Source organism: Bombina bombina, chromosome 5 (genome assembly GCF_027579735.1).
Source record: "Bombina bombina isolate aBomBom1 chromosome 5, aBomBom1.pri, whole genome shotgun sequence".
Taxonomy (NCBI): Eukaryota; Metazoa; Chordata; class Amphibia; order Anura; family Bombinatoridae; genus Bombina; species Bombina bombina.
Window position 1 is genome coordinate 386,756,548 of NC_069503.1, and position 26,262 is coordinate 386,782,809.

The following is a 26,262-nucleotide window of genomic DNA, read 5'->3' on the forward strand; positions in this document are numbered from 1 at the left end:
AAAGCAACAGTGGTGCAAGTCAACACACACTGGCAGGTATAGATGGGCACTTCAAACAATATTAGTCAAGTTTTCATATTTTTAAAAACAGGTTAACAACCTTTTTACTGCAATTAATGTTTAATTTCACAAACTCCACCCAACATTTGACTTATTTGGAGAAGCCAGTCTCGGCTTTAGTATTTAGACAACTTGGCTAACCACTGTAATAAAGTTATTATAAAGTCAATTGTTTTACAGTTGTTTTCAGACAATTAGGGACAAATACAGTGGGTATTGAAAATAATCACATTTTGTTGCTTTGCAGTCTCAAATAAAGACAGGCACATGTTTTGTTTATCCAGTTGTAATTACTCAGTGCAACTTATAACATCCAAGTTAAAGATATAACTCCAACAAGTCAGGCAAAAGTAAAAAGACAATTCAAAAACAGAATCACTGAGTTGGAAAAAGGATCACCCCCTTGTGTCAGTATTTTGTTGAACCACCTTTTGCTTTAATTACAGCCTTTGTTGGTGTATGTCTCTACTAACTTTGCACATCTAGACTGTGCAATATTTGCCCACTCTTCTTTGCAGAACTGCTCCAGTTCTGTTACATTTGATGGTGACCGTTTGTGGACTGCAGTCTTCAAGTCATGTCACAGATATTCAATTGGGTTTAAGTCTGGGCTCTGACTAGGCCATGCAAGGACATTCACCCTTTTCTCCTTCAACCACTGTATGGTAATTTTTGCTGTGTGCTTTGGGTCATTGTCATGTTGGAAGGTAAACCTTCTTCCCATTGACAACTTCCTGGCAGAGGGAAGCAAATTCCCTCAAGAATGTGACAGTATTTTGCCCAATCAATTATTCCTTCTATCCTGACAAGTGCTCCATTGCCTGCTGCAGAGAAACACCCCCATAACAGGATATTACAACCTCCATGCTTTACTGTAGGTATGGTGTTATTTGGATGGTGGGCTGTTGTCACATGCACACAATGACCACTCTTTGTCATAAATTCCTGTAACTGCTTCAGAGTTGCTGTGGGCCTCTTGGTCCCTTCACTGACCAGTTTCCTCTTGGCTCTTTAATTCAGTTTGAAACGACGTCCTGATTCAGAGAGGGTCTGTATTGCACCAAATACCTTCCACTTCTTAATAATAGACTTCACTGTGTTTCTAGGCATTGATAAAGCCTTTGAAATGTTTTTGTATCCATCTCCTGACTTGTACCTGTCCACAACATTATCCCGGAGATCTTTTGACAGTGCCTTGCCACCCATAGTTGATTGTTTGCTTCAGTTGCACTACCAGGTGACTGAGATGCTCCAGGAAAGCTATTTTCATGCTAAGCTAATAAATATGCCCACAACTGATCACAGTTGAAGGTCAAATGGCTTTGTGTGTGCCGTTGAGAAGGTGATTAGCTACACCTGATTGAGTTAACAAGTAATTTTAGGAGGAAGTGATCCTTTCTCCAACTCAGTGATTCTGTTTTTGAATTGTCATTATTTTTGCCTGACATGTTGGTGTTATGTCTTTCACTTAGATGTTATAAGTTGCACTGAGTAATTATAGCTGGATAAACAAAAAATGTGTCTGCCTTTATTTCAGGCTGCAAAGCAACAAAATGTGATTCTTTTCAAGGGAGGTGATTATTTTCAATAACCACTGTATGTAGCAGGGCTACCCTTGAGAAGTCAGCACTTTGCCATTCAAGGTCTGAAAGTTAGAAATTGCTCTATTTTCAGAGTTTAGTTACATGGGGAAAGGGGCAAAATAAATTATAAAAATCTAATGCAAAGTTGTTTCATTACGCATAACTTAACATTTTATGTAAACATTTTAAAGTGTTTACTGTACCTTTTAATGCTGCAAAAAACTTTGCATTAAAATGACCACAGCATTTAATTAGCAGTTGTTTTATAAAGGCTCAACAATAACTGTATATCATGACCCTCACAAAACTGGAATAAAATTAAATACATGTGAGCAGCTATACTAGAGTATGACCCCCATCTTTATGTTTAAAGAAATTAGCCTATGATTTAGTCATAAAAGACCAGATTCTTTATATTCTGCACAAACCTACACTAAGTGAAGGTCGGGTGATAACTCCATGTGTCATCTGTTCTTCAATTTTAGGGTCATTTGCCTTCCCATAGAATATAATTCGAGCACCAGGATGCGGACGTCTTGTATTTAGAAACTTCTGCACCACTGAGGGGGTAAGAGGCTGGAAAAGAAAGTACAGTAATAAAAAATAAAAATATTTTTTGCACATATTCTGTTGATACTGAAACAGTAACTAATACTAATGTTAACAGCAAGACAATGGATTAACAAAATGTGCATTTACTGAAATAATAATAATTACTATAATATGATATCACTATGGCCTCTAGTTATCAAAGTCTGGCGGACCTGATCCGACAGTGCGGATCAGGTCCGTCAGACTTCGCTGAATACGGTGAGCAATACGCTCGCCGTATTCAGCATTGCACCAGCAGCTCACAAGAGCTGCTGGTGCAATGCCGCCCTCTGCTGACTCGCGTCCGATCGGCTGCCAGCATGGGGGTGTCAATCAACCCGATCGTACTAGATCAGGTTGATTTGCGGCGATGTGTGTCCGCCTGCTCAGAGCAGGCGGACAGGTTATGGAGCAGCGGTCTTTGTGACCACTGCTTCATAACTGCTGTTTCTGGCGAGCTTGCAGGCTCGCCAGAAACACGGAGCATCAAGCTCCATACGGAGCTTGATACATATGCCCCTATGTCTCAACTGTGTTGCAAGGTGTTGGATATTATCATATTTAAATTCAACTTTATTCAAAAATAAAAGGGGTGCAAAATGTGATCTTATTAAATTTAACAGGATGCAAAAGAAATTTCAATCATGTCACTTTTGTTTACCCTTGGATCTCGTTCTGTAAAACAGCTTGCAGCATTTTCTCCAGCAGGAAAGACTTTCCCAGCCTGCAAAATAAAAGATTATGGGGGCTTACAGATCAATATTTTAGAAGCTTTAAAGAAAACATATGAATTTATGGCTATTGAACACATAAACAATTATTTCCTAAAAAATGTCCACTAGTACAGAGCTAGACAAATCCAGGAGCCAGGGAGCCACTTACTGGCTCCTAAATTTTAAACAGATTTATTTACTGTCTCTCCAGATGAATTTGAATGCTCGTTCCAGATATACATATATACTGTCATCAACGAGTTTGGCATGCATGGAGGCTCGTCCCCTATAAAAACCCATTCAGGATTGTACAATCTCATCTACGGGTATCTTAGAAAGATACTATTCAGCAAGGAAGCTGGGTCGAAATTTATAGTTTTAAAGAAGTGAAATTCCTGTAAAAAAATATATATTTTAAAGGTCCATAATAAAATCCCTAAAATATGCAAATCATACTATGTATAGGCAATATAGAGCTCAATAGCAATTACCTTTTTTTGTTAAATTGTTTTGGTATTCTAATTTCTTACTTGAAGTACTGAAAAATAGTCTCTAGCATTGCCATTTCCAAACGCCCCTAAAACGGGAGTTTTTTTTTCCTCTCCACCCCTTTCCAATCAGAATACACATGCTGATTAAATGTGCACACACTAACGCACTTACACACTTCTACTACCGAAGCCAAATCACACGCTAGCAGAGAAACTGGTATCTACATGTATATCAGCTCTGCTAGTGTGTCTGTCAGTGTAAAGGAATGTTAAACAGCCCTGCCTGTCAGAGCATCACCAATACCATTTACAGTCCAGCCGGTCAGAGCAGCCCCAATACTATTTATATTCCTATAGTCAATAATGCAATATTAAAATGTTCAGTACACTTCAAGGTTTTAACAGGAAAAAAAAGCTATCTCAAATGCCAAAATAAAGGTAAATGAGCCATTTGTAAACAATTGAATACACTACAAAATTGATTATTGGGAACACATTATAGGGGAGACAAATATTACTGTTCAATGTCCCATTAAACATTTTATATTACAATCTCAAAAAAAAAATTAAATACCTTGAATCCTTAAAGTGATGGTAACATTTACATGTTTTAAAAAATAGGTCCGGAATCTAAGCGATATTATAGAGGGACTTTAATTTATCACTTCTAATGAATATGTGCTGTAATTTACTTTTTTATCTAGCTGTTCAATTCTAATACAGTGGGCTCCAGCCGCCACTTCAAAATAATTTATTTTGTGAGCGGTTTAAACTGTTCTCCAATCAGCACACTAGCTACAAAAAAGTGCCATACGACTAGAGCGTGGATTGGAACAGTTAAAACCGTTAGTTCACAAAAGAAAATAGAGTTTTGAGTTACAGCACAAGTGATCAATTACCTATCTAAAATATTGCTTAGATTATGTACCTGATTTTAAAACATGTAAAATGTACCATCACTTTAATACTGTGATTTCAATCAAACCTTGTATGCTTTCCCCGTCTTTCTTATTGCACACTGTTAGGGCCTTTTTTAGGGGCGGGCGAACCGGGCAGTTGCCGTGGCGCCACCACGGGAGCTACTGCGTCACATACATTTTTCTTAAAAAAGATTTAGGCAACTGGCTGAACATAAAAAAAATAAAAAAAATACACACACAATGAGTTGTTTTCCTGTTAGCTTGACACACCTGATCGCTTGCAAGTAATTTATAACCTGCGTGGAGTGTCTCAAGGTCCTGTGAGTAGGGTTAGTAATTTGACTCCCATGCCAGAACATGACCATAGAGATTTTAGTGCAGGGGTTTGGCTTTCAACACGGAGGTTCTAACAGCCTTCTTTTCAGCTGCTGGGTTAGTGTCCCTCCCCCTTGCATGGATAACGGCACCCTACTGCTTCAGATCTGAGTGATGTTTTCCTACTCTCTCTATTCATTTATTTGCCCTTACTACAGAAGTGCTGCTATCAGATTACATAAGTTAATTTGCATTGTGCTTCCATCTAAAATAAGTTATTAGGAAAATAGTGTCTCAGTTGCGTGTTCTATAGAGATTTGTAGTTATATTTTATAATGACATTATGCTCGGTCAAAGGCAGGGACTGGCTGTTAATCAGTTGCCCTGTAAGAAACTGCTCAGATTACTTTAACCCTTTTTTTTTTATTGCGTTGAATTTGAACCCCTAAACGTCTGCAAGCAAGCAGTTTAATAACACATAATTTTATATTTAAAGTTTCTTTCATGTAATTGGCAAGAGTCCATGAGCTAGTGACGTATGGGATATACAATCCTACCAGGAGGGGCAAAGATTCCCAAACCTCAAAATGCCTATAAATATACCCCTCACCACACCCACAATTCAGTTTTACAAACTTTGCCTCCCTATGGAGGTGGTGAAGTAAGTTTGTGCTTGATTTTCTTCTGTGATATGCGCTTCTCAGCATTTTGAATCCTTATTCCTCTCAGAGTACAGTGTTTGTCAGAGGGATGTGAAGAGAGTATCACCTATTGATTCTATGGTTTTCCTTACGGGAAATCTTTTCAAAGGTTCTCTGTTATCTGTCGTAGAGATTCATCTCCTACCTTCCTTTTCAGATCGACAATATACTCTCATATTCCATTACCTCTACTGACACTTTTTCAGTACTGGTATGGCTACCTGCTATATGTGGATGGGTATCTTTCGGTAAGTATGTTTTCATTACTTAAGACACTCTCAGCTATGGTTTGGCACTCTTTTGTATTAATATACCGTTTTAAATATATGTATTGTACTTATATTTGCCATGAGTCAGGTTTATGTATATTTCCTTTTGCAGATTATCAGTTTCAAAATTGGGAAACATATTTAGGAAGTTCTTACCTGGGGTATAGTCTTTTCTTCAAATTGACTGTTTTTTTCATTAAATTTTGCGGGCAAAATTAGGCTAGCGAGGTCGCAAAATGCTGATATTCATTGCGTCATTTTTGGCGCAATAATTTTTTTGGCACAAAGGTACGTTTGGTGACGTTTTTTCGTCATTTCCAGCGTCTTAGTTAACGCCAGGTTTCCTTGCACAAGGTTGCGTCTGCCATGACGCGAGTTGTGTCATTTCCGGATGTTGTTAGCGCCAACAAATTTTATTTTGCGTTGTGCGTCATACTTGGCGCCAAATAATTGAATTATTTAAACTTTACTTCCTATATGCCTCTTGCCTTTTTTATGCTCAGAGGGCTATGCCGTTTGCATTTTTTTCCCATTCCTGAAACTGACATATAAGGAAATTGATAATTTTGCAAGATGTCTCAATCTGATCCTGTTTTAGAAACAACTGTTGGAACCCTGTTGCCTGATAACAGTTCTACCAAAGCTAAGTGTATCTGTTGTAAATTAGCGGAGATTATATCTCCAGTTGTAGTATGTAACAGTTGTCATGATAAGCTTTTACATGCAGAGAATGTAGCCATCAGTACTAGTGTAATTCCTGTTGCTCCTTCAACATCTAATGTACCTGATATCCCTGTGAATATAAAAGTTTTTTATTGCTGATGCGATTCAGAAGGCTTTGTATGCTATTCTGCCTTCTAATAAACGTAAAAGGTCTTTTAAAACTTTTCATAAAGTTGATGAATTTTCAACTGACCGACAACATACTATCCTCCTCTGATGAGGATCTATCTGATTCAGAAGATCCTACCTCAGATATTGACACTGACAAATCTACTTATCTCTTTAAGATGGAGTATATATGTTCCTTGTTAAAAGAGGTGTTGATTACTTTGGATATAGAGGAATCTAGTCCTCTCTTGATAGTAAAACTAGTAAACGTTTAAATTCTGTTTATAAACCTCCTGTGGTTACTCCAGAGGTTTTTCCAGTTCCTGATGCTATTTCTGATATGATTTCAAAGGAATGCGATAGGCCCGGTACTTCTTTTATTCCTTCTTTTAGGTTTAAAAAGTTGTATCCTTTGCCAGCAGCTAGGATTGGAGTTTTCGGGAAAAATCCCCAAAGTTGATGGGGCTATTTCGACTCTTGCCAAACGTACTACTATTCCTATGGAAGATATTACTTTGTTTAAGGATCCTTTAGATAGGAAACTTAAATCTTATCTAAGGAAAGCTTATTTATTTTCTGGCTAAATTCTTAGGTCTGCTATATCTATGGCTGATGTTGCAGCTGCATCAACGTTTTGGTTTGAAAGCTTAGCGCAACAGGAAACAGATCCTGATTTGTCTAGAATTGTTCGCTTGCTTCAACATGCTAATCATTTTATCTGTGATGCTATTTTTGACATCATCAAAATTGATGTTAAATCTATGTCTAGCTATTTTAGCTAGAAGAGCTTTGTGGCTCAAATATTGGAATACTGACATGGTATCTAAGTCTAGATTACTATTTCTTTCTTTCCAAGGAAACAATTTATTTGGTTCTCAGTTGGATTCAATTATTTCAACTGTCACTGGGGGGGAGGGAGTTTTTTGCTTTAGAATAAAAGATCTAAGGGTAAATCAAAAGCTTCTAATCGTTTTCGTTCTTTTCGACAAAATAAGGAACAGAAAGCCAATCCTTCCCCCAAATAATCTGGTTCCAATTGGAAACCTTCTTTAAGTTGGAATAAATCCAAGCCTTTTAAGAAACCAAAGCCAGCCCCCAAGTCTGCACGAAGGTGCGGCCCTCATTCCAGCTCAGCTGGTGGGGGGCAGATTACATTTTTTTCAAGACATTTGGGAATATTCTGTCCAAAATCAGTGGATTCAGAGTATTGTCTCTCAAGGGTATCAAATAGGATTCAGAGTAAGACCTCCTGTGAGAAGATTTTTTCTCTCACACGTTCCAGCAAATCCAGTGAAGGCTCAAGCTTTTCTGGGGCGCGATTACATATACAGCGCAGGCTTCAGCGCAAGCACTGCAACCCGCGCCGCACGTAATTTCACCTCGAACAACGGGGTATTACATATACCCTGCCGGCAGCTCATAAAGTGCCATAAGTCTGATAAACTAGCGATGTCCAGAAATGAGCGTAAATACAAATTTCTGGAGTCGCCAGTGACTTACGGCACTTTAGAAACTGCCGGCGCCTAAGAAAAGTAAAGAAAATAACAAATCTCCCGTAAAAGCCTAACACGCCTCCCAAAAATAAGCCCGACACATAAAGACCCCTATATCCGCAATCCCTCCTCTCACTACTAATAATAAATGTATAAACCCCTAGACCATCAACCCCACACAATGCAATAACCCTAATTAAATTATTAACCCCTATATCCACCAACCCCAACATTGCAAACTACCTATTAAAACTATTAATCCGCCATTAACCCACAACGCAATAAACCTAACCCCTAACACCCCCTAAATGAACCCAAATGACCTAATTTACCAAAAACTAAAGTTACTATTAAATAAAAAACCTAACACTACTTTAAAAATACAAATAAACTAAGTATAAATTAAAGGGCCAGTCTAATTGTTTATCTGTATTTTTAAAGTAGTGTTAGGTTTTTTCTTTTAATAGTAACTTTAGTGTTTTGTAAATTAGGTAATTTGGGTTCATTTAGGGGGTGTTAGGTTAGGGGGGTTAGAATAGGGGGGGTAGGGGTTAGGTTTCTAGCGTTGTGGGCTTTGGCAGTTTAGGGGTTAATAGTTTTAATAGGTTTATTGCGTTGTGGGCTTTGCCGATTTAGGGGTTAATAGTTTTAATAGGTTTATTGCGTTGTGGGTTAATAGCGGCTTGGGGGTTAATAGTTTTAATAGGTAGTTTGCGATGTTGGGGTTGGCGGATTTAGGGGTTAATAATTTAGTTATTACTTGTAGTGTGGGTTTGATGGAGGATATAGGGGTTAATACACTTTATTAGTTATTGCGGTGGGGGATTGCGGTTGACAGGTAGATAGACATTGTGCATGCGTTAGGTGTTAGTTTCTTTATGCAGGCATTTTCGGGAGTTACGGTGCTCCCATACACAGCGCAAAGCTTGCTATGGCTGCCTTTCATGGCAAGGTAAAAATGGAGTAAGATTTCTCAATTTTCACCACGTAAGTCCTTGCACTGAATATTGGATACCGATTTGCGACGCGGTCCCATGTTAGCCACTGGGAGTAAAAATTACGGGCGACGGGTGAAATATACGTGCCGCATTTATATATAGGATACCAAAACCGGCGTCGCCGGTTTTTGCAGGCGACGCCGCATATGTAATGGGGCCCCTGAAGTGTGTTTCAGATCTAGAGCTTTCAGGGGTAATCATACCAGTTCCGTTTCAGGAACAGGATCTGGGGTTTTATTTAAATCTATTCATTGTCCCAAAGAAGGAAAATTCATTCAGGCCAGTTCTGGATCTGAAAATTTTGAATAGTTTTGTAAGAGTGACAACTTTCAAAATGGTGACTATAAGGACTATTCTGCCTTTTGTTCAGCAAGGTCATTATATGTCCACGATAGACTTACAGGATGCATATCTTCATATTCCAATTCATCCAGACCACTATCGTCATTACCAATTTGTCGCTCTTCCATTTGGCCTAGCGACAGCTCCAAGAATTTTTTCAAGGTTATTGATGCCCTACTATCTGTAATCAGAGAAGAGGGTATTGCAGTGTTTCCTTATTTGGACGATATCTTGGTACTAGTTCAGTCTTTGCATTCTGCCGAATCTCACACGAATCAACTAGTGTTGTTTCTTCAAAGACATGGTTGGAGGATCAATTTACCGAAAAGTTCCTTGATTCCTCAGACAAGGGTCACCTTTTTAGGTTTCCAGATAGATTCAGTGTCCATGACTCTCTAACAGACAAGAGACAAATGAAATTGGTTTCAGCTTGTCGAAACCTTCAGTCTCAATCATTCTCTTCAGTGGCTATGTGCATGGAAGTTTTAGGTCTCATGACTGCAGCATCGGACGCGATCCCCTTTGCTCATTTTCATATGAGACCTCTTCAGCTTTGTATGCTAATCAATGGTGCAGGGATTATACAAGGATATCACAATTAATATCCTTAAATCCCAATGTTTGAATCTCTCTGATTTGGTGGTTAGATCACCATCATATAGTTCAAGAGGCTTCTTTTGTTCGTCCAACTTGGACTGTAATCACAACACATGCAAGTATTTCAGGTTGGGGAGCTGTCTGGGGATCTCTGACACCACAAGGGGTTTAGAAATCTCAAGAGTCGAGGTTACCAATCAATATTTTAGAACTCTGTGCTATTTTCAGGGCTATTCAGGTTTGGCCTCTGATGAAAAGAGAACCATTCATTTGTTTTCAGACAGACAATATCATAACTGTGGCATATGTCAATCATCAGGGTGGGACTCGCAGTCCCCTAGCTATGAAAAAAGTATCTTGGATACTTTCTTGGGCGGAATCCAGCTCCTGTCTAATTTCTGCAGTACATATCTAAGGTGTAGACAATTGGGAAGCTGATTATCTCAGCAGTCAGACTTTACATCCGGGGGAGTGGTCTCTCCATCCAGATGTGTTTTTTCATATTGTTCAGATGTGGGGTCTTCCAGAAATAGATCTGATGACTTCTCATCTAAACAAGAAACTTCCCAGGTACTTGTCCAGTTATCCTCAGTCGGAGTCGGTGGATGCGTTAGCAGTTCCTTGGTTTTACCAACCTGCTTATATCTTCCCGCCTCTAGTTCTTCTTCCAAGAGTGATCTCCAAGATCATCATGAAACAATCATTTGTGTTTCTGGTAGCACCAGCATGGCCTCACAGGTTCTGGTATGCGGATCTTGTCCGGCTGTCCAGTTGCCAACCTTGGCCACTTCCTTTAAGATCAGACCATCTGTCTCAAGGACCGTTTTCCCATCAGGATCTCAAATCGTTAAATTTGAAGGTATAGAAATGGAACGCTTAGTGCTTAGTCATAGAAGTTTCTCTGACTCAGTGATTAATACTATGTTACAGGTTTGTAAATCTGTTTCTAGAAAGATTTATTATTGAGTTTAGAATACATATTTCATGGTGTTCTTTTCTTAAATTCTCTTGGCATTCTTTTAGAATTCCTAGAATTTTACAGTTTCTTCAGGATGGTTTGGATAAAGGTTTGTCTGCAAGTTCCTTGAAGGGACAAATCTCTGCTCTTTCTGTTTTATTTCACAGAAAGATTGCTAAGCTTCCTGATATTCACTATTTTGTACAGGCTTTGGTCCTTATCAAGCCTGTCATTAAATCAATCTTTCCTCCTTGGAGTCTTAATTTGGTTTTGAAGAATTTACAGGCTCCTCCTTTTGAGCCTATGCATTCTTTAGATATGAAACTACTTTCTTGGAAAGTGTTGTTTCTTTTGGCTAACTCCTCTGCTATAAGAGTTTCCGAATTATCTGCTCTTTCTTGTGAGTCTCCTTTACTGATTTTCCATCAGGATAAAGCAGCTTTGCAGACTTCATTTAAATGTTTACCTAAAGTTGTGAATTCTAACAACATTAATAGGGAAATTATTGTTCGCTCTTTGTGTCCTAATCCTAAGATTTTTTTGGAGAGAGATCCTTACATTCTCTGGATGTTGTAAGAGCTTTAAAATATTATGTTGAAGCTACTAAAGATTTCAGGAAGATTTCTAGTCTATTTGTTGTCTTTTCTGGTTCTAGGAAAGGTTTGATTCATCTGGCTTATTTGGAGTCGGGTCAGGCTCCTCCTCAGAAAATCACAGCTCATTCTACTAGATCAGTCTCCACTTTGTGGGCTTTTAAGAATGAAGCTTCAGTTGATCAGATTTGCAAAGCAGCAACTTAGTCTTCTTTACATACATTTACTAAATTCTACCGTTTTGATGTATTTGCCTCTTCGGAAGCAGTTTTTGGTAGAAAAGTTCTTCAGGCAGCTGTTTCAGTTTGATTCCTCTGATTATGTTTTAAGTTTTTTCTTTTCAATTATGAAAAAAACTTATTTTATTTGTATCCCTCCCTCTCTAGTGACTCTTCACTAGCTCATGGACTATTGCCAATTACATGAAAGAAAACTATTTATGTAGGAACTTACCTGATAAATTAATCTCTTTCATATTGGCAAGAGTCCATGAGACCCACCCTTTTTATGGTGGTTATGTTTTTTGTATAAGGCACAATTATATTTCCAGTTCCTTTTTTTGATGCTTTTTACTCCTTTTCTATCACCCCACTATTTGGCTATTCGTTAAACTGAATTGCGGGTGTGGTGAGGGGTGTAGTTATAGGCATTTTAAGTTTTTGGAAACTTTGCCTCTCCTGGTAGGATTGTATATCCCATACGTCACTAGCTCATGCACTCTTGCCAATATGAAAGAAATTCATTTATCAGGTAAGTTCTTATATAAATTATGTTTTTGTTTTAAACTTACTGATGTACAATCTAGATGTTTATAAAAAAAATATTATGGTAATTCCAGTGAAATTTATAAAGTATATAATATGCATTAAGTATGCCACTTGACATAATAAAACACATCATAAAATGTATCTTGACAAAAATAAATCTAATAGGGAAAATACATGTTGCAGTAATATAACAAAAGACATTTACCGTATGGTATATATAGCATTATGCAGTCAGTGAGATAAGTTACAGCCACAAAACACTACATATATTGCTATACCTATCACACTTGAACAGATCAACATTTATTTCTTAATTTAAAATGTTATCAGCATCACAAATAAATATTTGCTTTTGTTCATTATAGTACCATTTACATTAAACTTTCTTGTGTGCAGAAACTGGAATAGGTACACATGTAAGAAAAGCATCAACAGCATATAAATGTGCTTTTAAAAAATGCTAACTTCAGTTTCTTAAATTCTAACCTAATCATGCTAATTTATTGCTGCCTGACCTCTCATGCCATGGATTAATATCCCTGTTCACAGCACTACATCACTATGTCTGGCGATACTTTGTAGACCTTTGTATATGTATATATGTGCGTATATATAATTATATACTGTATACTGATACAAAGACAAGTGCACTCACACGAACGGTATCACAAATGCCAGGGTGCTAGAATGTGGATGATGATATAGCAAATAAAGGACAGCACTCTCTGGTCTTAAATTCAGAGAAAGATTCATTGCAGTGACGTTTCGGGGAATACTCCCCTTCATTCTCTTGGTATCCCTTATTGAAAAAGAATATGCACATATCCCACACTAGTGGGAGCTTGCTACTTATTGGTGCCTGCACACATTTGTCTCTTGTGATTGGCTAACTAGATGTGTTCAACTAGCTGTCAGTAGTGCAATGCTATTTCTTCAGCAAAGGATAACAACAGAATGAAGCATATTTGATAATAAAAGTACATTTGAAAGTTGTTTAAAATTGTATGTTCTATCCGAATCATGAATGAAAGTTTAGGGGTTTCCTGTCTGTTTAACCCCTTTCATAGGACAGAGGGCTACAGTGGAATGTATAGCAATCCTTTGCAGAGCTCTGGTTGTTCTCTACTGTAACTGGATTATAATATAGCACAAGCAGAAGCTAATGGGTTTAATCAGCACACCAATGATAGCTTAAACAAATTATATATTGCGGTTTAAGAAAACGTCTGTGGTTTTCTTTATTTTGTTTAAGCATTGAGACAAACAAGTTTGTGAATAAGTGATGTTTCTTTGTTATTTGTAGTACAACATAGGGCCATTAGGCAGCTATAACTGCCACTATACCCTTTAATGATTACATTTAAAATATTTTATATATTTTTTTCCTTTTTTCTTGTTCTTTATGTTCTTTTGGAAGCTGAAGTTTCTATATAAAAACTATGGTACATTTTGGAAGAGTTGAAAATTAAAAGTAATTTCCAGTGAAACACGGAAGGTCGGGAGGGAGGTAAAATTTTAGGAGTGGGGGGCACATTTCGCAATCTTGCCCTGGAAGCCATATTTTCTATAAATGGCCCTGCACACTGTTAAATGATTCAGATTTACTTGATCACAACCTTCCCCATATCTTAAAGGGACAGTAAAAGTCAAAATTCCACTTTCATTATTCAGATAGAGCATGTAATTTCAAACAACTTTCCAATTTACTTCTGTTATCCAATATGCATTGTACCATTGGTATCCTTTGTTGAAAAGCATATCTAGATAGACGCAAAAGCAGCAATGCACTGCTGGGAGCTAGATGATTGGTGGTTGCACATATATAGCCCTTGGTATTAGCTCACCTGACATGTTCAGCTAGCTACCAGTAATTGCTGCTCCCTATAAGAAGCATACCGAGAAAATTAAGCAAATTTCAAAACAGAAGTACTGCAATTGGAAACATGATTAAAACTGCATTCTCTGAATCATGATCATTTTCGGTTTCATGTCCATTTAAAGACACTCAAAATATCTAGCTACAGTTCTTAAAGGGATATTCCAGCCAAAATTGGAAAACAAATGGGTGCAAATGGGTGGTATTGAACAGAAGCAATTTTGTAATATAGATGCATTAGCAAAAAGGCTTCTAATAAAAGCTATAGCTGTTTCAAATGTGTATTTAAGTATGCACCGTGCACCAGCATTTTAAAAACAGCACTTGCTTAGAGAGCCTAAGGTGCTTGTACCATCTGGTAATGACTCAATTTGTTAATTGCTGACATGATACAAGCCCCACTGCAGTATTTAAAATGTGGGGGCAGTGACAATATCTAGCTATACTTGCACGTGCAGAGAAAAATGTCACACTAAAACAGTGATAACTTTTACTAGAAGCATTTTTGCTAATACATGTTTATTGTAAATATGTTTCTATTCAAACATGTAATTAATCTACGTGCATTTACATTTTGACTAGAATGTCCCTTTAATCAATCTCTGTTAAACTCAAAAGTTTGAATATTTTTTGGTTTCTATACTGACATAATTGTATGTATTGTTACCTAGCCCCTTGTAAATGTAGCCACCAATAAGCAAGCGCTATCCAGGGTGCTGAACCTAAAATGGGCCAGCTCCTAAGCTTTACATTCCTGCTTTTTAAATAAAGATAGCAAGAGAACGAAGAAAAATGTATAATAGGAGTAAATTAGAAAGTTGCTTAAAATTGCATGCTCTATCTGATTCATGAAAGAAAAAAATTGGGTATAGTATCTCTTTAAGCCACACTTTCCTTTTCCTTCTTTATTAAGTGTAAACTACTTATGATACATGTATATTATTTACATGTGTTTACTTATTGTTGTGCTTGAGGTATTCTCATGACTGTATTGTTATGATTCGATTCAAACTTCGTAATTACAAGAACCAGAAAAACAGTTAACAAACCTTAGAACTTAAACTCATTGTTTATTTTTATCATTATTTGTTATTGATTTCACCTATTTGCTGAAACAAATAAATATATAACGATCAAATATAAAGAACACATACTGACATGATTTATCCAAAATAGTTAAAATGATTAAATGTTGCAGGGTAAATTCACCCCAACATATCTAATGTAAACAAGTAACACTATTTAGGGAAAATCCTGTAAGTGTATTTTCTTGGATCGAAGATAGATAAATAGATAGATAGATAGATAGATAGATAGATGCAGACAGTATAACAGCATATAACATAGCAAGAATAAAGTGGGTGACAAATTAAATTGGTATTGGGAATTTATGCATCTTTGAAGTCTCAAAAGGGTTTCAGGGATAAATGAGTTGCCTCGGGTTACTCTTCAGTCTTGTGAATACAAGTCATAGTATATAGATTTTTTCCATGGTTTAAGTGGATTGTGGCTTACAAATTGCAACCTTTCAATTGCATAGTGGCTTAAGATAAGTGATATATAATAATAACTTAAGTATACACTCAATATGACAACAAAGAGCCAACAAGAATTTGAGGAGACTGACACACATCTAGGACACTGTTGTTTGCATATCATTATCTATAGCATAGCCAAAAAGAGAAGTAAAACATCAGTTACCAAATAATAACATATATGGGTTATAGACAAATGTGTGAAGTGTGGCAGACTGAGAAATCGTTTGCAGAGTCATTGAGACTTGTAGATCAGTCAGTAATAGTCGCATCCAGTAAGTCTTAGACAGACAAGAAGGTGACAAACTCAACCTGTTGAATATATGCAGCATAAAAGTGAAAAAGACTCGTGGTCAATAAGTACAAACTGAGAAAAATTATCACTGATTATTGCAATTATAGAAAATTTCGTAACAATATGTCAAAGCAGCTGTCAAAACAGATGATGAAATTGCGGCATTTACAAAGAAGTTACTCACACATATATTAAATCGGACTACTTGCAAACATGCGTTATTCATTGTCAGCCTTACTGAAACAAAAATGATACCACAACATTCAAATGTATTTACAAAAAGATAAACAACTCGTGTTTACAGTGTCTCAGAGAGGAAACAGGTAAGTAACATTTAGTAAAATAAGTCAGGCTTTAGCTTACTCACTGAGCGGATTCTCGGGAAGTGGTCTATGAATTTCCCGTGATAGATGGGAAGTAGGTCTCCCATGCTGCCGCTACCGGGCTATAAAGGGTCTTATGAGAAAACAAATAACCACGTAGCAGGATCTAAAGCTTCGGCTTAAGGGTTGCTAGGCAGCTTCAATAGGTTGGGCGTCTATGTTCCCTGGCAACGCCGTCTTCCAATTACGTCATCACGCAGGACGCCCGGTCGAGGTGGTTGTACATTTTATTTTCTAAAGAAAACTTTTACGTTATTATAGCTACGTTTCAAACAGGAAATCAAATGAAACACTGTCTGACTGTAATTTATCATGCTCAGTTTACAACTATTTATTTACTTCATTGGGTTTACCCACTTAAAGTTACAAACGTATTCGTTTTTCATTATTCAAAATCTAATGGGGATTTCCATGTTACATAATAACAAAGAAAAAATATAAAACATAAGATATGTGTCACTTAATGACTACTACCTAACCATACACCTGACTGAACATAACATAATCATATCAAAGTTAGGAATCTAACTTGGGTAGATCCCTCAGGAGCCCCTTGAATGCACTGCCCCTATCCTCTCTCATAGGTGATAATGGCAAACACATACATTGCAGACATCCCAACCTGTAAAAACTCATTTCAGGGAGGTGGCTTCACCCGCTACTGCGCCGTCACCCCCCCCCCCTCCCCCCCCCCTCCCAGTTATATATTGGACACCTTGAAACCATAAATAAGATAGAGACTTATCATTAAAGTAGCTTCCCACTAAAGTCACATTAAAAAAAGTAGCTTTATGGCACAACCACATACAACAAACCTACGTCTATATTACGAGTCTTGCGTTAGCCTTAAAAATCAGCGTTGAGAGGTCCCAACGCTGCTTTTTAACGCCCGCTGGTATTACGAGTCTTGAAATGACAGGCTCACCGCTCACTTTTTCGGCCAGACTCGAAAATACCGCAAATCCACTTACATCAATTACGTATCCTATATTTTCAATGGGACTTGCATAGCGCCGGTATTACAAGTCTGCCAAAAAGTGAGCGGTAGACCCTCTCCTGTCAAGCCTGGTACCGCATTTAAAAGTCAGTAGTTATGAGTTTTACACTACAACGCCGTAGCATAAAACTCTTAACTAAAGTGCTAAAAAGTACACTAACACCCATAAACTACCTATTAACCCCTAAACCTAGGCCCCCCCACATCGCAAACACTAGAATAAAAATTTTAACCCCTAATCTGCCAAACCGGACATCGCCGCCACTATAATATATATATTAACCCCTAAACCGCTGCACTCCCGCCTCGCAAACACTAGTTAAATTTTATTAACCCCTAATCTGCCGTCCCTAACATCGCCAACACCTACCTACATTTATTAACCCCTAATCTGCCACCCCCAACGTCGCCGCCACTATATTAAAGTTATTAACCCCTAAATCTAAGTCTAAACCTAACACCCCCTAACTTAAATATAATTTAAATAAATCTAAATAAAATTACTATCATTAACTAAATTATTCCTATTTAAAACTAAATACTTACCTATAAAATAAACCCTAAGCTAGCTACAATATAACTAATAGTTACATTGTAGCTTTCTTAGGGTTTATTTTTATTTTACAGGCAACTTTGTATTTATTTTAACTAGGTAGAATAGTTATTAAATAGTTATTAACTATTTAATAGCTACCTAGTTAAAATAAAGACAAATTTACCTGTACAATAAAACCTTACCTAAGTTACAATTACACCTAACACTACACTATAATTAAATTAATTCCCTAAATTAACTACAATTAAATACAATTATCTAAAGTACGAAAAAAAAAACCCACTAAATTACAGAAAATAATAAAATAATTACACGTTTTTTAAACTAATTACACCTAATCTAATCCCCCTAATAAAATAAAAAAGCCCCCCAAAATAATAAAAAGCCCTACCCTATACTAAATTACAAATGGACCTTAAAAGGGCCTTTTGCGGGGCATTGCCCCAAAGTAATCAGCTCTTTTACCTGTAAAAAAAATACAATACCCCCCCAACATTAAAACCCACCACCCACACACCCAACCCTACTCTAAAACCTACCCAATCCCCCCTTAATTAAACCTAACACTAACCCCTTGAAGATCACCCTACCTTGAGAAGGCTTCACCCAACCGGGCCGAAGTCCTCAACGAAGCCGGGCGAAGTGGTCCTCCAGACAGGCAGAAGTCTTCATTCAAGCCGGGAAGAAGAGGTCCTCCAGACGGGCAGAAGTCTTCATCCAGACGGCATCTTCTATCTTCATCCGGCGCGGAGCAGCTCCATCTTCAAGACATCCGACGCGGAGCATCCTCTTCTTTCTTCATCCGACGACTGAATGAAGGTTCCTTTAAATGACTTCATCCAAGATGGCGTCCCTTCAATTCCGATTGGCTGATAGAATTCTATCATCCAATTGGAATTAAGGTAGAAAAAATCCTATTGGCTGATGCAATCAGCCAAAAGGATTGAAGTTCAATCCTATTGGCTGATCCAATCAGCCAATAGGATTGAGCTCGCATTCTATTGGCTGATTGGATCAGCCAATAGGATTGGATCAGCCAATAGGATTGGATGATAGAATTCTATCAGCCAATCGGAATTGAAGGGACGCCATCTTGGATGACGTCATTTAAAGGAACCTTCATTCAGTCGTCGGATGAAAAAAGAACAGGATGCTCCGCGTCGGATGTCTTGAAGATGGACCCGCTCTGTGCCGGATGGATGAAGATAGAAGATGCCGTCTGGATGAAGACTTCTGCCCGTCTTGAGGACCACTTCGCCTGGCTTTGTTGATGACTTCGGCCTGGTTGGGTGAAGACTTTACAAGGTAGGGTGATCTTCAAGGGGTTAGTGTTAGGTTTTATTAAGGGGGGATTGGGTGGGTTTTAGAGTAGGGTTGGGTGTGTGGGTGGTGGGTTTTAATGTTGGGGGGGTATTGTATTTTTTTTTACAGGTTAAAAGAGCTGATTACTTTGGGGCAATGCCCCGCAAAAGGCCCCTTTAAGGGTTATTTGTAATTTAGTATAGGGTAGGGCTTTTTATTATTTTGGGGGGCTTTTTATTTTATTAGGGGGATTAGATTATATATAATTAGTTTAAAAAACTTGTAATTATTTTATTATTTTCTGTAATTTAGTGGGGGGGTTTCGTACTTTAGATAATTGTATTTAATTTTATTTAATTGTATTTAATTGTAGTTAATTTAGGGAATTCATTTAATTATAGTGTAGTGTTAGGTGTAATTGTAACTTAGGTTAGGTTTTATTTTACAGGTAAATTTGTCTTTATTTTAACTAGGTAGTTGTTAAATAGTTAATAACTATTCTACCTAGTTAAAATAAATACAAAGTTGCCTGTAAAATAAAAATAAATTCTAAGCTAGCTACAATGTAACTATTAGTTATATTGTAGCTAGCTTAGGGTTTATTTTATAGGTAAGTATTTAGTTTTAAATAGGAATAATTTAGTTAATTGTAGTAATTTTATTTAGATTTATTTAAATTATATTTAAGTTAGACTTAGGTTTAGGGGTTAATATGTTTATTATAGTGGCGGCAACGTTGGGGGCGGAAGATTAGGGGTTAATAATATAATGTAGGTGTCAGCCATGTTGGGGGCGGCAGATTAGGGGTTAATAATATAATGTAGGTGTTGGCTATGTTGGGGGCGGCAGATTAGGGGTTAATAAGTGTAAGATTAGGGGTGTTTAGACTCAGGGTTCATGTTAGGGTGTTAGGTGTAGACATAACTTTTATTTCCCCATAGGAATCAATGGGGCTGCGTTAGGAGCTTTACACTGCTTTTTTTGCAGGTGTTAGGTTTTTTTTTAGCCGGCTCTCCCCCTTTGATTCCTATGGGGAAATCGTGCACAAGCACGTTTTACCAGCTCACCGCTAACGTAAGCAGCGCTGGTATTGAGGTAAGATGTGGAGCAAAATTTTGTTCTCCGCTCACTTTTCTGCGGCTAACGCCGGGTTTGTAAATACCCTTAATACCAGCGCTGTCTGTAGGTGAGCGATGAGCATAAACTGCTCGTTAGCACCGCACACCATTACTGACAAAACTCGTAATCTAGCCGCTATTTTCCAGTGATCGTACGCTTGTTGAATGCTTAAATATTTTAGAATACAAAGTTTAATTACGTGCAGTAAATAAAGGTAGTATTTGTGTTTTATTTTATTAAAATCAGTGAGGGCTTTTTGGTTACTGATGCATGCTTTGAGGGTTCTATAATGTCCCAGCAACTAAAGGCATTCCTTAAAGAAACACTTTTCCGGATTTGGGCTACATTGGATCATGGTACTTTGAGTTTCAGTGAGATTGCATTCCATTTGCTGGCATCAGGGAGCCGCTATTATAATCAGGGAGACTCTCTGAACTTCAGGGAGAGTTGGGATGTCTGACATTGTATAAAAATTTGACCTATAAAAACTAAGCTTTGTAACAGTGACTACAACCCAAATATATCCCAGACTGAGCATAATCAAATGACACCAAAGTTAAGACCCTAACTTGGGGATAGGACTCTCAAGAGCCCCCTGAATGCACTGCCCATATCCACTCTCTTAGGTGATACATACATCATATAAAGAGCTGCGCTGTATAAACTAGTCTTTGTGTCACTTAATGACTACTACCCACGTATACCCCAGTCTGAACAGAATCAAATGACACCAAAGTTAAGGCCCTAACTTGGGGATAGGACCCCTCAAGAGCACCATTAAAGGGACACTGAACCCACATTTTTTTTTCTTTCATGATTCAGATAGAGTATGAAATTTTAAGCAATTTTCTAATTTACTCCTATTATCAATTTTTCTTTGTTCTCTTGCTATCTTTATTTTAAAAAGCAGGAATGTAAATCTTAGCAGCCAGCCCATTTTAGGTTCAGCACCATGGATAGCACTTGCTTATTGGAGGCTTACATTTACCCACCAATAAGCAAACATAACCCAAGTTTTCAATCAGAAATGGGCCGGCTCCTATGCATCACATTCCTGCTTTTTAAATAAAGATAGCAAGAGAACGAAGAAAAAATTAGAAAGTTGCTTAAAATTGCATGCTCTGTCTGAATCATGAAAGAAAAACATTGGGTTTAGTGTCCCTTTAATGTACTGCCCCTATCCACTCTATTAGGTGATAATGCAAATACATACATCATAAAAACATCTGCCCTATAAAAACAAGGCTGTGTGTCAGTGACTACTACTCAAATATACCCCAGACTGAGTAGAATCGAATGACACCAAAGTTAAGACCCTAACTTGGAGATAGGGCCCTTTAGAAAGCCCCTGAATGCACTGCCCCTATCCACTCTCATAGGTGATAATGCAAATACATACATCGTATAAACACCTGCCTTATAAAAAGTAGGCTTTCTGTCACTTAGTGACTACTACTCAAGTATACCCCAGACTGAGCATAATCCAATGACACCAAAGTTAAGACCCTAACTTGGGGATAGCACCCCGAAGGAGCCCCCTGAATACACTGCCACTATCTACTCTCTTAAGTGATAATGGCAAACATATACATTGTATAAACATCTGACCTATAAAAACTAGGCTTTGTATAACTTACTGACTACTACCATAATGTACCCCCAAACTGAGCAGAATCAAATGACACCAAAGTTAAGACCCTAACTTGGGGATAGGACCCCTCAAAAGCCCCCTGAATGCACTGCCACTCTACGCTCTCATAGGTGATAATGCAAATACGTACATCGTATTAAAGGGACATGAAACCCAAACTTTTTCTTTCATGATTCGGATAGAGAATACAATTTCAAACAATGTTACAATTTACTTCTATTATTTATTTTACTTCTTTTTCTTGTTATCATTTGCTGAAATGTTTATCTAGGAAAGGTCATGTGCAGCAGAGAACCTAGGTCTTAGCTGTTGATTGGTGGCTGCATATATAAACTGATTGTCATTGGCTCACCCATGTGTTCAGTTCAATAAAACAGATTAGATAATAGAAGTACATTAGAAAGTTGTTTAAAATTGTATTCTCTATCTGAATCATGAAATAATTTTTTTGGGTTTCATGTCCCTTTAACATCTGCCCTATAAAAACTAGGCTTTGTGTCACTTAATGACTACTACCCTAATGTACCCCAGGCTGAGCAGGATCAAATGACACCAAAGTTAAAACCCTAACTTGGGGATAGGACTCCTCAAAAGCCCCCTGAATGCACTACCCCTATCCACTCTCATAGGTGATAATGACAAACACATACATTGTATAAACATCTGACCTATAAAAACTAGGCTTTGTATCACTTAGTGACTACTACCTAAATATACCCCAGACAGAGCATAATTAAATGACACTAAAGTTAAGACCCTTAATTGGAGATAGGACCCTCAAGAGCCCCCTGAATGCACTGACCCTATCCACTCTCATTGGTGATAAATGCATTATATAAAGAGCTGCCCTATAAAAACTAGGCTTTGTGTCACTTACTGACTACTACCCACATATACCCCAGGCTGAGCAGAATCAAATGACACCAAAGTTAAAGGAACATTCCGGTCAAAATTTAAATGTACATAGATGAATTACATATTTGAATAGAAACAAATTTGCAATATAGATGTATTGGCAAAAATGCTTCTATTAAGAGTTATCACTGTTTTAGTGTTAACATTTTTCTCTGCATGTGCACGTGAAGTATAAATAGATATTCTCACAGCACCGGCAATTTAAATACTGCAGCTGCTCAGATCATCAGTGGAGCTTGTATCATGTCAGCACTTAACAAATTGAGTCATTACCAGATGTTTAAAGCACCTTAGGCTCTCTGAGCAAGTGCTGTGTTTAAAATGCTGGTGCACGGTGCATACATAAATACACTTTTGAAACAGCTATAGCTTTTATTTGAAGCATTTTTGCTAATACATGTATATTAAAAAAATGCTTCTATTCAAAACTACAATGAATCCATGTAAAGTAAATTTTTGGCTGGAATGTCCCTTTAAGTGTATAAACACCTGCCCTATAAAAACTAAGCTTTGTGTCACTTAATGACTACTTCCCTAATGTACCTCAGACTGAGCAGAATCGAATGACACCAAAGACCATAACTTGGGGATAGGACCCCTCAAAAGCCCCCTGAATGCACTGCCCCTATCCACTCTCATTGGTGATAATGCAAAAGAAGACATCAAATAAACATCTGCCCTATAAAAACTAAGCTTTGTGTCACTTAGTGACTGCTATCCAAGTGAACCTAAGAGAGAGTAGAATCCAATGACATCAAACATAGGACCCTATCTTGGGGATAGGATGCCACATGAGCCCCCTAAATGCACAGCCCCTGTCCACTCTCATAGGTGATAATGGCAAACACATACATTGTACAAACATCTGACCTATAAAAACTAGGCTTTGTGTCAATGACTACTACCCACGTATACCCCAGACTAAGCAGAATCAAATGACACCAAAGTTAAGACCCTAACTTGGGGATAAGACCCCTCAAGAGCACCCTGAATGCACTGACCCTATCCACTCTTATAGTTGATAATGCAAATACATACATCATATAAACAACTGCCCTATAAAAATAGGCTTTGTCTCACTTAGTGACTACTACTCAAATATACTCCAGACTGAGTAGAATCGAATGACACTAAAGTTAAGACTCCATTTGGGGATAGGACCCCTTAAGAGCCCCCTGAATGCACTGCCCCTAGCCACTCTTATAGGTGATAATGCAAATACATACATAGTATAAACAACTACCCTATAAAAATTAGGCTTTGTGTCACTTAGTGACTACTACTCAAGAATATCCCAGATTGAGCATAATCCAATGACACCAAAGTTAAGACCCTAACTTGGGAATAGGACCCCCGCAGGAGCCCCCTGAATGCACTGCCTCTATCCACTCTCATAGGTGATACATGCATCATATAAACATCTGACCTACAAAAACTAGGCTTTGTGTCACTTAGTAACTTCTACCCAAATATACCCTAGACTGAATCTAATGGTTTGAATCTAATCTTTGGTGTCATTAGACAGAATCTAATGACACCAAAGTTAAGACCATAACTTGTGGATAGGACCCCTCAAAAGCCCCCTGAATGTACTGTGTTTGACATTATCCCCTATAAGCGTAAATAGGGCTAATGCATTTAGTGGGCTATTGCAGGGTCCTATCCCCAAGTAAAGCTCTTAACTTTGGTGTCATTTGATTCTGCTTAGTCTGGGGTGTACTTGAATAGTAGTCATTGAATGACACAAAGCCTAATTTTTATAGGACAGATGTTTATTTGATGTGTGCATTTGCATTATTACCTTTTTAAAGTGGATAGAGGCAGAGCATTCAGGAAGCTTTTGAGGGTCCTATCCCCAAGTTGGGGTCTTACCTTTAGTAAAAAAAGAAAAATTGCCAGTGAATATAAAATAAAAAATTAACTTTGATTAGATTCCATAAGTAAAACACAACAGGACAGTGCCCCTTAGATAGAAAATACTAACGCATTTCGGCAGGGTGCCGTACTCATAGTCTGAAGAGTGGATTTATGCTGCACTGCCGCCCATATTTGAACTTTCCACAAATTACCAGAATTGCTATCTTGTTTTAAATATTTACCACTGTCCGTACCCATGAACCGCTGACAGTCCTTTGAATAAGGGCTTTCTGGAATCGCTAAGCCCTTCTCCTTTGACGATTACCACTACTATTGCCAGGAGGCTTCTCCATTGGTCAGGTGACATCACTGCTACTACACAACCACGGAGAGTGCTCATCCGCATTTGGTGGATAGATGGGGATCCAGTAAGAGCGAACGCTGGCCGATGCAAGCGAGGAAACCAGGAAACCTTGGAGTGTGGTAACTATACAGCTCGAGATGAGCTTTGAATTAGCTTGTGTGCTTCACTGAAGAGGATATTGTTTGTTGGGCTCATCGTTGGAAACATTAATTATAAAAGTGTTGTCACATGAACTTTGTCTACTTCAATAGCGTGTTACATGTAGTAGCGGTACATTGTGGTATTGGAAAGCTGATTTCTATTTAACTGTGGTATGAACTATTGAGCAGATACAAGTGTGTTTCTCTGGGAACTTTCTTTTTTGGTGTCTTAACTTTATTGTCATTTGATTCATCTTTCTCTGGGGTTTACTTGGATAGTAATCACTAAGTGACACAAAGCCTAGTTTGTATAGGGCAGATGTTTATATATGTGCATTTTCATTATTACCTATGAGAGTGGAAATTGGCAGTGCATTCAGGGTGCTTTTGAAGGGTCCTATACCCAAGTTAGGGTCTTATATTTGTTGTCATTGGATTCAACTCAGTCTAGGGTACACTTGGGAAGTAGTCATTAATTGACACAAAGCTTAGTTTTTATAAGGCAGATGTTTATATGATGTACGTAGTTGCATTATCACCTATGAGAGTGGATAGGAGCAGTGCTTTCAGGGTGCTCTTGATGGCTCCGATCCCCAAGTTAGGGTCTTAAATTTAGTGTAATTTGATTCTACTCAGTTTGGGGTATACTTGTGTAGTAGTCACTAAGTGACATAAAGCCTAGTTTTTTATTTGGCAGATGTTTATATGATGTACATATTTGCATTATCACCTATGATAATGGATAGGGGCTGTGCATTCAGTTTTTTTTTTTTGAGGAGTTCTATCCCCAAGTGAGGGTCTTAACTTTGGTGTCATTTGATTCTGCTTAGTCTGGGGTACACATGGGTAGCAGTCACTAAGTGACACAAAGCCTAGTTTTTATAGGTCATATGTTTATATGATGTATATATTTGCGTTATCACCTATTCGAGTGGATAGGATCTGTAGATTTAAGGGGATCTTAAGGGATCCTATCTCCAAGTTAGGGTCTTAACTTTGGTGTCATTTGATTCTGCTTAGTCTGGGGTATACTTGGGTAGTAGTCACTAA

General features: G+C 37.8%; 1 protein-coding gene across 1 annotated transcript in view; it reads right to left on the minus strand.

The window, feature by feature from the left end:
* Nucleotides 1-25,267, minus strand: part of EFHB (EF-hand domain family member B) — a 159,395-nt gene extending 134,128 nt beyond the window's left edge. Inside the window, exons 1-3 of the mRNA XM_053715736.1 lie at nt 25,202-25,267; nt 2,896-2,958; nt 2,076-2,219 (exon numbers count right to left, since the gene is read on the minus strand). Of these exons, the coding sequence (XP_053571711.1) occupies nt 2,076-2,219; nt 2,896-2,958; nt 25,202-25,267 (273 nt within the window). The remainder of the gene's footprint in view (nt 1-2,075; nt 2,220-2,895; nt 2,959-25,201) is intronic.
* Nucleotides 25,268-26,262: the final 995 nt, after the last annotated feature.